Source organism: Gallinula chloropus, assembly GCF_964237585.1.
Source record: "Gallinula chloropus genome assembly, chromosome: 6".
NCBI lineage: Eukaryota > Metazoa > Chordata > Aves > Gruiformes > Rallidae > Gallinula > Gallinula chloropus.
Window position 1 is genome coordinate 11,453,085 of NC_140091.1, and position 12,608 is coordinate 11,465,692.

The 12,608-nt window shown below is 47.5% G+C and overlaps 1 protein-coding gene across 3 annotated transcripts in view; it reads right to left on the bottom strand.

Moving 5' to 3' along the window:
- Window positions 1-12,608, bottom strand: part of ST3GAL3 (ST3 beta-galactoside alpha-2,3-sialyltransferase 3) — a 177,319-nt gene that overhangs the window by 16,260 nt on the left and 148,451 nt on the right. For all 3 annotated transcript variants that reach the window (XM_084266160.1, XM_084266159.1, XM_084266158.1), the window contains one exon: window positions 6,869-7,015. In XM_084266160.1, the coding sequence (XP_084122286.1) occupies window positions 6,869-7,015 (147 nt within the window). The remainder of the gene's footprint in view (window positions 1-6,868; window positions 7,016-12,608) is intronic.

The following is a 12,608-nucleotide window of genomic DNA, read 5'->3' on the forward strand; positions in this document are numbered from 1 at the left end:
CCTCTCAGCACACAATTAGCAAATGAGAGGGGACATGTATCAGAGAGAGAAAATGGTTATAATTATTCTCTGGCTGCATCTACACAGCTTCCAAGCTCTCCTGATTGTTCATGGGCATACAAATTCATTTGCTGCTAAACTCTCATCTGGACCTAATAAATCATGTACAACCTTTGGGACAAGTTGGGGGACAGGTCACTCCTAAACAAGTTAGGCATTGGGGACAAGGCTGTGCCAAACCTGGCTTGCTATGCCCTGCACTGTGCGTCAGTGCTATCTCAGCACACACACCCTTGTGCCGTGCCCCAAAGACATACCAAAGCAGCCACCACACCTCTTGCATTGAGTTATGAAAATATAACTCCCTCAAATAACTGAGCAGGGCTCTTGTTATTTTAGGCCACTGCTAAGGGATCAAGCCAGAATCCCAACATCCCCCCTCTGGGGTTGAAACAGCTCAAAGCCCATCCTATCTGCTTGCTCATGGCCCTCTCTGTGCCTGTACCACCAAGAAATGCTGCTTTCAACCAAATGGTTGAAGAACAGCAGCCCAACAGCAGCCTCTTGGGATGCTGCCCCGCTGGATCGCTGCTCCAGATGTGGCTGTGATGAGTTTCTGACCTGAATGGGTGACCATCAGCTGGGGAGAGCTGGGAACGGCAAGAGCCTGGAAAGCATCACAAGTCCTCTCTCCCACCGGCTGAACTTGGCCTTGGAAGCTCTGTACCTGTGGCTGTGTCTCACAGGTGCCTGTCCCAGCTGAGGCCCAGAGTGGTTTGTGAGTGGTTTCGCATCCCCTCTCCAGCACTGGTAAACAACCGCAAGGGCAACCTCCCCGGATAACGTGATCAGCCTGACAGGCCACATCTGCAAGCCTGGCCTGGTTGCCTAAGCCCAAACATCTGGAAAATGTCATGCTCCTATCTAATAAAATGCTCCTCAGGGACCAGCCCTTTGCCTGCTCCCATGTGAGAGAACACAGCAGACTGACAGACAGAGAGGACACCAAAAGGCTGTCTGACCAAGAGAAACAGCAAACAGGGCAGTGGTGACACGTCACTGCAGCAGTGCTGAGCAAAGGCTGCCTGTGCATCTGCAGCGTGGCTCCTACCAGGCACATGTCCTCCACGGGCAAGGTGAGCACATGCATGGTGGATCCTGGTGGGAAAAGCATAAGGACAAGAGAGGCCAAGATGTCTGGTCTTGTGCTGCGTCAGGGGTCAAATCGAGCCAGCGTGCAGCACTGGGTCAGGGGATCAGAAATGCCTTCAGCAGCAGACACAGGACAGGTTCTCCTGCGCTCTTCTCTGTTGCAAGGGGAAAGATAAAAGGCTTCCCCTCAAGACACTGCTGTTTCGTCTTCCCTTGGTCCCCCATGAAGAAGCATGAAAGACTGACTTCTGCTCACAGAAGTTGTCAGTCAGCAGAAATGAGCACCAGCCCTCCTTTGGACCAAATGGAGACCAAGCATCACCTCGTGGGCTTGCGCTGGAGAACCGGTGCTCGAGACACAACCAGGGGACCGCAACTGCTCTTTGCCTGGTGCGTGTGAAAAGCTCTCGCTGCTTTTCATTCCATGCCCAGGTCATTCCTGTGTCACTGCCTGCTGGACTGGAAGGAAATGACTGCTGTAAATCTGTTTTTAGAAATATTTGACTCCCTTAATATGTTCAATGAATTCCAGTTATTTATGGGATTTTCCTTAGCTCAGGGTAAGACATATTGGGTTGTTCAGACTATGCCAGCTGTTACCTTTTGCAATAAAAGGGTGAGTGTTGCTGAAGTATAAGCTCCCTACAAACAATCATGCACCTGGATATCCAAGTGGTCTGACTGCCACTGTATTAACTCATCTGAGGGAGAACCTGAACAAAGGTTCACCTGGGAAAAAGTGCTCCCTCATTAGTTTTACCAGTTACAGCCCTGACCACCTCACAGCAATCAAGTTTTCAAAACACAAGAAATACAGCCCAAAACTCTAATAGACATCACATGCTGCAGACAGCAGTCACTGCATTTTGTCTTCACTTGTGTTTGCACAGGAACAACCCCAAACCTTCTCTTTGCTTCTCTTAGAGGGCTAGTTTGGAAATAGGGCATGAAAAGCAATTTAGCAGCACTTACTGTGAGTGGAGAAGTGTCTGGCTTTCTGCAGAGTGGTCCACCTCTCAGGAGCTTACAACTCCCACAGCTACCTCCATCTGTGCACAGCATCAGCTGCAATATTTGGCTTCAAAAGGCAAAGCAGAACATCTCCAATTCTTTTCCTTCATCTTCCCTAGTTATCCCTTGCTGTATGTGGGAGCCTGCAGAACTGGTGGTCTGCAGCAGAGCAAAGGTCTGTTGCTGGAGCCATGACAGGCTGCCCATAGGCTTCTGTTCTGAGCTGCAGAGCTCCTGGACAACTTAGCCCAAGGCAAGTATCTTTGATCACATCCAACCTGATGCACAGGCTCTGACTGACAATTTACCATGGAGCAGATTCCTGTGCAATGTAGGGAGTACTTTTTAAGGACCTAACGACTGAGCAGAGGACAAACAAGTGAATCACTCTACCTCACACTAGCTGCTCTGTGGTAACCCTATAACTGGGAGCTCATGGCCTACTCTCTCATTGAAAAGTAAACCCTATCCAGTTACTCTGCAGAGGCACATGGCTGGGCATTTACCAAGAAATGGCCAGTATGCATTTACGGGCTACCCTGTAACAGCCTGTCCAAGTGCCCATTCCCCAGCAGCTCATGGACTGGTCACATTGCAGTGGTAATGGATTTAAGAGTCCAGCCCCTGAGGCAGATGTGCTCTCCTGCAAACCCAAAGCTTACAATGACACTAAGTCTCCCTATTTAACTGGCTGCAGCTGCAGTGCTCCTTCACCTGTTTGTCTACTTCACTTAGAAGACGCCAGCAGAGTGTAAAAAAGGAGAAGCATGCAACTGGAAGGATGAGGTGTCAGACTGCTCTGCTCCTGTCATTCCCCACCCCTCTTCTGCTCCATACAGACCCAACAGCTCCCAAGACCTGGTCTTCACATGGTGACAATGCAGCAAGAACAGTCCAGGAGTCAAAGCTTGCTGGCACCAAGGCAACCCAGTACTAAAGAAGGGTCATTTCCACCAGCCAGGGGAGCTGAGAAGCTGCCCAAGGAGTAAAGGATCACCACTGGCATCTCCAGAAAGGCTGCCTGCCCACAGGCAGAACCTCATAATAGCAAAGAGAAGCCCTGGGGCAGGACATGCTGACGCTCCAGCATCAGAGGTTAATCCCCGAGTGCATGTGGGCTGTCAGCACGCTGCAGAGGTGCTAATCCATGGCTGGGTGCCTGACACAGGCTGGCAACACCTCCTGCACATGGCTCCTCCTTCACTAAGTTGGTGCTGAGGCTGGGTGGAGTCCCTAGGAGAATGCTTTGTCTCTTTAGTAAGGGGTTTATAGATTCAGCCATTGCCAGGACAAGGACAAACAAAAGGCTTACGGTTTTGGGCAGCAGAGCTTCATCTCACAAGAATTTAAATCATAAGCAGCTCCATGGATGCACAGCACCAGTAGAGAGAAACAAACACCACAGTCTGCACTGGGTTCCTCAGAGTGCTGACAATTTGTGCCATGTGAAATGTTCTACTGGCCACCTCACACCATGCTTGGCTATCCCAGAGGAGCCAGAAAGCCACTGCTCCATCAGCTCTGAGCACTGCAGAGTGGGTAGGACACTTCACCCCACAACAAAAAGCACCACAGCAGTAACCATCCCACGTTGTACATGCAACAGGCAATGACACCTCTGAACTGATGTTCCTGCATATTCCCCAGTCAGCTGTCTGCAGTGTAAGGTAGGTTGTGGCATGCCTGAATTACCAGCTGCAATATCAGTGATGTCTGGTTTCAAGCCCAAAAGACCTGTATACCCAGAATTTCCACTTAACCATAATTCACATAGATACACCTGTGTCCAGTGAGACAGCCAAGCCTGTGTCCTTAAAAGGATTCGCTAACTGGAGGATCTTCACAAGTTCATTTGTTTTGTGCTAAACCATCTTCATGCATTAACATTTAATTTTTCCATATATTGCTAGCACCCTGCAATAAAGTTTATCATCAGCCTATCCCAAGAAAAGAGAAGTCCACATGTAGTAGGAAACGGCTCTCCATCTCCTGAAGCCTTCAGTAAATGGACTGAGGAAACTCCTGAAAAGCTTCACCAGTCCCAGAGAGAAGCCACTGCTCATTACAGGTGACCAGTTTTGCCTCTGGCTCAGAGTTTTGGGTAACACCACAAGTGCAATCAAAATGCACCTCCGAGTTGTACCCCACTACTGTCCTCCAGAACCATCTGGCCCAAATTATATTATCAAAGTGGAGGATGTTACTACATTCACCCTTCATTGAATCCTGGGAAAAATGCTTTGAGATCAGCCCCAAACTGTTTTACTTGCTCTCCTCAACGCTGCTGAAAAAGCCCCCAAATTACAAAGTTAATTGGCAGCACATTGTTACCATATGTGGTGTGCAAGAGAAGCGCTCAAGTTTACTTAGGCATCAGAAGCAAAGAAGAGCGGAATATTACTGCTCTTTATGAGGATTTCATCTTGGACCAGGTTACTAAGGCATCCCCAGCCTTGATCCTCCCTGTGTGTAGCACTGCAGACTGCACATGGGGCACCCATCTGCCCCCATCCTGGTTCCCCAGGAGAAACTCAGGACACATACTGTTCACTGTGCTTTTGCTTACTAGATCTCAGCATTTTCTATTTCCATGTTCATATGCTTCTTTCTGGAGTAGAGTTTTCCAGGCTGCCTCACATCTCTATGGCATGACCTTAAACCCAACCAGCTATACTCCACAGCTGCTGGGTCACCCTGTCTCTTGTGAAGTGACTCTCCTTGCTCTAGCTGCCTCACTCATCTTGCTGGATCACTCTCAAATCTTTAATGAGAGTTGGATTCTTGGTCCACAGGCTCTGATCTCCACTCTCCCCATTTAAAGTCCCTGTGAAATAAAGGTCTGTGGCAAATCTGCATCACCAGGACCCTACTCAAACTCTTCTTTACCCTGCTTCTGTTGCAGCATTTGCAGTGATGCAGCAGCCTTCACTAAAGGTGAGGTCCCAGCAGCTCCACGACAGCAGTCCACAGCTAATGTCTGCAGCAAGATTTGTCCCCACAGGCTAGAAATATTCTCTCTCTGTTTTTAAACTCTGACAGAATCACTGTATTAGTGTCCTTGCACAGGGTATGCCAAGGTCCCAGCCCCACCTGCACCTGCAGAGCTCCTGTTGCCCCATCTGAAGGCATGAACTACAATTTACACAACAACCTAGCAGGGGCCAGGGGCAAAGATTGCTTGCCTTAAAGCTCCATAAACTATTTTTAAATGCTCAAATGGACTTTCATGAAGCGAAACATCAGGTTTCAATTAAGATGCCTTCATTTCCCAGTCTGATGTGTGTTAAACAACCTATCAAAACCTCATAAACTTCAGTTCGTAGCATTTTCATTTCCGGATTCTCTCTTCTCTCAGCTTAAGTAATAACTTGTGTATTCCAATAATGTGTTTCAAAATAAAAACAAATCCAGAGAAAATAAAGACAAAAGTCTGACCAGTCCTGACTTTCCAGAGGACAAACCAAGACCATTTTGTCCTAAAGGTAAGTTCTGGAGAGTGCAGGGAGGTGAAGTAAGTTACCTCCCAGCTAGTGGGAATATTTGGGATAAGATACCTTCAGTGCATGGAGCAATAATTCAGTGCTTCCTTCCAGGGCCCCACAACAGCTTCTGTCCATACACAAGCACTAATGCATTTCTCATCTCCAGACCCATCTGACCTGCACAAAAACGTTGCTCATATTCCTGAAGACTTCACGATATCATTAGACCACTATTCTGTCTGTTCCAAATCTGTGCTGCATCACAGCAAATCCCCTGTACTGATGACCGTGGAAGGACAATGCTGGGGCAGAGCAAGCAGACCTTGACCAGCAAAAGTGCTTCTCTCTGGGCTCGTCAGCTGTGCTCATGTGCCCAAAAATGTCACGTGTGGTCTCTATCAACAACTATATCACACGTGTACAATAATTATTTACCCATCCAAGTGATACTTTCTCTAATGGTTGATATATTAGGTAGAGCAAATATAATTAGGTTCTGAGGACAGCATAGCAGTGTGAGATAATCCAGAAAAGCCAAGTCACCACCAACTCCACATTAAGGCTCCCAAAAGCTTCACTGGGGGGGGGGGACACCACGAAGGTGTTTTGTTAACAACTGTGGCCCAAACCTGTATTTTACATCATTTTATTTTGTAAAATTTTATATCTAAAATTTTCTATTTAAGATCAGAATTTCTCACCAAAGGCCTCATCAAACAAACCTTCACCCTCTCTTACTATAAGCCTGGGATACAGGATGAGATGTGCAATATCTCACAATTTTAGGATGCAGTCTCTGTGAGGCCAGGTAATTGTAAAACAGTGGCATGACCTTTACAGAGACCCACACCGCCTCCCGATGCACCAAGGGCACAGAAAGCAGGGTTTCTTCTCCCTTTTGGGAAGGATCTCCCTCCACCTACACAAACCAGCGCCCTCTTGGCAGGCTGCAGGTGCCAGAAAATCACCCAACAGTGCTGGGAGCCTCTAAGCTGCCTCCTGAAAAGCAGCTCTAGTACCAGAAAAGATGGATCTTGCCTTGGCCTCGAGGAGGCTCTGTGCTGCCACCACAAAAGAGCCAAAGCCCCCCCCCCCCCCCCCCCCCCACTTCAATATCCAACAGTGGAGGCCCAAAGGAAAAGCAGGAACTGTGCAAGCCTATACTCAGCTGCTGCGCCTCTCATCCTCCCCCTGGGCTTTGCTTGCCTCCACTTTATACCTACCCCTCTGCCCATCAGGCCGTTGTTGAAAGGCAGTCCGATGAAGCTGAAAGCTGCCTCCTGGATGAAGTAGGGGTTCAGGATACGTATCTCATGAGGTTCCCTTGGGACACGGGTTGCGACTGACTTCCAAAAGCCATCAGAGGCACTCTGGTAACAAAAAGGGGGAAAAAAGTAGAAAGGAATGATAAAACAACAAACACAATTATATACAAGAGATAGCTCATTGCTAGTATTTTTAAAAAAATGAAATAAAAATGTGCTCCTGGCAGCAGCCCTTGCTTGTCCCTGCTCACTGCCACAGGCACTAGTGTAAGGCTGTGGTGGGAAGGTGGAGGATCCCTGGAGCAGTGACAGTAGCACGTGCAGATGCACTTCAGCTAGTCCCAATGGCAAGTGTGAAGAAGACAGAGAGACCTCGGCTTCAGCATGAACAACCCCCTCCCTGGTGCCATCTTCTCACTATTATTGTCACTTCAGCTCACTGGGTCAATGGCTTAAGCTTCCAGGACATGCTGCAATCCCTCCCACCTGCATACAAGGGGATGTCCCCTTGGATAGCAAATGCTTTTAAGAACATTCAAAGAGCTAAAAATGACTGTACAGCTCTACTTCCAGTGCAAGCTACATGCTTCCCACTTTATCTGAGGTTTATTCCATTATGTCAGGCTTTATGTAAGTTAACCTATCAGCTTATAAAGTGAGCATCTTGTCTTGCGACGGGCCATGCCTGTTAATGGTACAAGGGGAAAAACAATTAAGTATGATCTTATGTTTTCCCAGTAAATTGTTTTCCAATGACAGCCTTCACCCTGCGAACATGGGAGGACGCTTGCCTTGGTGGCTGTGACCCTGCCAGCCAGACCTGCCCGGAGAGGGGCTGAGTCTCTCTGCCACATTACTGGTCCAGACGTGCAGTGGCTACAGCATGTACTGCTCTCAAAATAACTGGAGGCCCCACATTCACAGGCTTTACAGCACAATTACGTTCTAACCTTTCACTTCTGTTTAGGATAAAAATTCAGAGGAAGGCACAGGGAGGATGGCAGGAATTTTAATCTGCTACCCAACAGCTCTGGCAGGGTAATCTGACTGAATACCTCCTTCTCACAGCACCGAGACATCTTCCCTGTGATCTCCGTGACAAGCGAGAGAGGCAGGCATTACACTCTAGTCAAATGCCTGTGCTTTGGAAATCATTATTTACACTTGCAGCTCAACAGTGGCTTCACAGTTGCTTTCAAAATGCTGTCAAAAAATGTTGATGATCCCCTGGCAAATCCTCAGGAGCCTCCCCTGCCCAGCAGCGACTTACCCCTGCCTTTATCGACCGTAATTCTGCCACAGCCGATGCCAGCTGCAGTTCACAGGCTGCTGGCACCATGCACAGCACTTGTCCGCTCTTTAGCACCTTACAGAGGCTCCTTTGAAATCTTTAGCTGCTCAGTTTCAGATCCTGAAGAATAAACCTGGGGTAGATGGCTCTTGCCTTATGAAAGGCATTAACACAGCAACCTTGAGGATGCGTGTTGTTACCCACACCGACAGCCTCAGCTAGCTAACTGCCACTGCTATCCTATTTTGATCCCACGTGCCTCCTCAAAGCTGCCCAAATACAACATGCTTTTGCTGGCCAGGGCACGGATTGTGTGTGTCCAAGTTTGCATCTCAACAATGGCAAAGTGCTCTCAGGACCTTAAATGGAAAAAATAATCCTAATTAACCTCCATGTTTTTTCACTGTAGGTGGATTAGAAAGAACGCCCGGTGTCAAAGCAGTCTAACACTTCCCATCCCATTCCAACATTTTCAGGCACTGAGCGATTCCACCATAAAAAAAAAATTAGAACAAACAAATGATAATAAAATCCAACATCCAGTTGACTAAGGGATTTGAGGGATTTGGTATGTCAGCTGAGCTTTCCCTCCTTTTGAAAATTCATTAAAAATTGTATAAATATGAACCCTTTGGAATTTCCTAAAGGTACATGTAAAGCAGAAGCCTTTCAGTTCCAGGGACGGAGGGGAAAAACCCAACCAAAATCATCTGCAGATTCCACTTGCATTAAGCACGCTCCAGGTCTCACAGAAATGAAGATGATAAACAAAAATCTTGAATAGCTACTCATTCAGTGAAACCATCTTATCATGGGTTTAAGCAGGCACACCCTGGAAAAATAGCGTGTGACCCCGAAACCAAAATAAATTTATAAGTTGAATTACGATTTCACGTGCAACTCTAAATATGGCATTGCCTAAATTTTGCAACCAATTCAAACCAAAGGCCTGCAAGCTATTTAAAGTGGACAAAAGCCGCCTTTTGTTTAGACTCACACTCCATAAGAGATTCTACCTAAATTCTGGGATTTAAGTAGCTTTTACACGGCTTTTACATCACACACAAAATATTAAAGAGAGAAAAAAAGTATGTATTACAAACATTCGAGACTTTTATTCTTTGCTGTTGCTTGAGCTGTTCAGAAGGATAATGACACACACATCACAGTTGCCCCAGTGCTGTGTGGACTGCAGGATCATACCCAGGCTCCTCAGGTCCTTCAACACCAGTGGATCCCACCTGCAGCTGAGAATATAACCTGTCTGCTTTGGTTCCTTCAGTGTGGCTGTTTCTCCAATCATTCATCCAGACAACTTCCCTAATCACTTCTTCCTTACTGATCAACATAGCTCCAAAACCATTCTGGTTTCTCCCTTCTGCCTGATTTCTATTTGCCCCGTGTTTCCCCATGCAACTTCTCCATGCAGTTCCCCTTAGATTACCAAGGGCAATCTTTCATTTTGGCATGGTTTCCCTCTGTAGCTTCTAAACCAGTTCTAGGGAGAAGTGTGGAGTCTCCGCAGACGGCTCTTGCCCTTACACCTGGACAGCAGGCAGAGTCCCGTGCAGGCCCAAAGAACCAAAACCTGGTTTTCTTTGCTTATAATCACTGAAGTTCTCAGCCTTGTGGTTTGGCTCTACAAACCCGGTCGTTCTCAGCTACATCTCAAGCCTCATGGTTTTGCTCTGCAGCTTGTCCCTGGCAAGCTAAAAAGCACAGCACCACACAACCGCAGACCCCGCGAGGCTGCTCCCCTGACGCAACCCCCCGGGGAACGGCGGCGGCGGGAGCGCGGCCCCTTCCGAGGCTTTGTGCTACCGCTGACGCTCAGCCACGGGCTGTCACTATGCCTTGCCTGGATGTTCGGTCTGATTGTACACAGATGTGCAGAGAGGTTTCCAAAGCGATGACTTCCCATGAGGGAGCTCTGTCCCTTTTTTTTTTGGCTGGGAGGAGACAGGCAGCCACCTGAGGAGCAGCAGGCAGTGGGACAGGGGCACGCTTCTCCTGCCAGATTCGGGAGCTCAGGCTCACTGTTGGAGGTCGGGACAGTCTCTGTTCTCCGCTACTTTGACCAAGCCTGCATGCTCAAGGGTGGGCCTCTGAGGACATAACGCCTCCCTGCTTATCAGAATGATAATGAGTCAGAAAGCGAGTACGAAAACTGCCTGGGCAATGTTCCTACAAGTACGTGGTCACCTCCTGGCACGGAGGTGAAAACCACAGAGGCCAGGCTGGACACTGTGCCTCCCGTGTTAATTTACCCCCTTAATTACTTGTTGGCACCTGGCGTCTCGGTCACAGGTTCATGGTGCTGAGGGCTGCCAAAAAGAGCTTATAACGTAAGCATAAAGAAATAAGCAACAGAGAGAGGTAGACAGGAAAACATGACTGAAGATCAAGTCTCTGATGGCCACAGCATTTTCAAGTGATCTTGTTGGGTTTTTGAAACTGTGTGATTGTGAAGGACATCACTAAAGGCTTTAGAGGAGACAGTTTAAAATCTGGAATTTAGATGGTCCAGGGCTTTCAGGCCAGTGTCTTGTACAGCTCTTATCCAGAGAGAGAGAGAGGCAGAAATATCCCCTCTGGAGCAATCACACTGGGAATAAACAGATACAGACATGACAGACTAGAGATGGCAGCTTATGAGGAAGGAGTAAAAAACGGCAGGATTCACCTAATAGCTACAGGGACATGACAATGCAGCTATAAACCCTCACTCTGTCCATTTGCAGAATATGGAAGGCTAATAGGGACAGCCCATTGTAAACTATTTTTGTCTCCATCCAGTTTTCCATCTTCTGTTCTCAGATTTACCAAGGCGAATCACAACATAAAATAAAATGTGGAAACTCAGAGCCTTAGCCAAGCAGCACAGCTCAATGGGGGACCCAAGCAGGGAGAAGCGGGCTGAGCCTCCTAGAATAACACCATTTCTATTACACCAAACAAAATGAGAAGCAATGCCACTGCATCCTGACAACACAGCTGCTGCCTCTTCTGTACCTCTTTGATACTTCTGGATTTATAAGTATAAGCAGCATTGCTCTGAGAGACTTTCTTAGTCTGATGGGAAGGGGACATGGAGATTGTGAAGGTCTGCTGTGTGCAACACAAAGCTGAGTAGAGTTTGGGTGTGCAATATCTTCTGGGAAGCAGTAAGAAAAATGAAAAGGCTGGAGACAGAACCTGTGGTAATTGGAGACTTCAGCTCTTTCATAGTCTGATAACACCAGAAACAGAGAAGAAGCGAATGAGGAAAAGAAAAATCCAAGGGATCACGTGCAAGACCTCACAAGACCTCATGGTGCCTGGGAACACTGGGATCTCTGCCTAGGATGGAATGCAGTTTACGCTATACCTGTCATGCACAAGCACTCACTGTCACACAAACACAGCAGGACCCCCGCAATCCATCTGCAGAGGCTTTTGAAAGGTTTCTGCTCAGGCATAACCAGATTAGATGGGGAAGGTGTGCTTCCACTAGAAAACAACCATCTTATCAGCCAATGCTGCATTTCTCAGCGGTCAAGTAGACATGGAGGCCTGGAAAATGCTCTTCTGCAAGTGGTAATATAAATGAAGTTGCATCATTTGCATCAATTATCAAAGCAACAAGGATTTTTTAGCCACCAGAACAGAGGTGCTGAGAGCCTGCAGTCTGGGTTGATGGTCAACTACCAGACCCACTAGCCCCCACTTCAAATATATTTACCTAACTTTCTCAAGTGATAGAGAGCCCCTCACCACCCTCAGTACACAACTCTGATGGCCAGCGCTTGCTCTGAATTTCCCTATCTTCAGTTTCTAGAGTCTTGACATCCTCTAGAGTCCAGAACATGTTGTTCTACTCTCATCTACCCCATGGACAAGCTGGGGCACTCTGCCTGGAACGGGAACACTGCAGATTGGGCTCAAGCCTTTCCCTCAACTTCTGAGTCCCACTGCTCAGAGATGCAGCTCTTGGACTATCTGACAATACAATATTTCTAATTCTGTATAATTTTTGTTTCTTCTCCCCAAATGGCCCCCCAATGACCACATCTAAACTCAAACGTTTGTAACTTCCCAGGCCATTCCTGTCGGCATTCCCCACCTCCCAACATCCTTGCAGCACCCAAGAGAACTCCTGGCAAGTTGCAACAAGACCCTCCACCCCCTCAATTTAGCTTTTGTCAATGTTTCTCAGCGTGAAACCCAAATACATTTTCTACCCAGTGTTTTCAGCAGCAAACCGCAGCAAAGCACAATGGAGACAAACACACCTCAACACACGGTACTGCTACAGCCTTTTCTTTTTCAAAGCAAAAATCAAACTGGTTTTCATTGTTGGTCTAGCTGAGCCCAAACACTGGCTAGAGATTAATTCCTTTAAGCTTGATAACCAGGTTGAAAGCCACA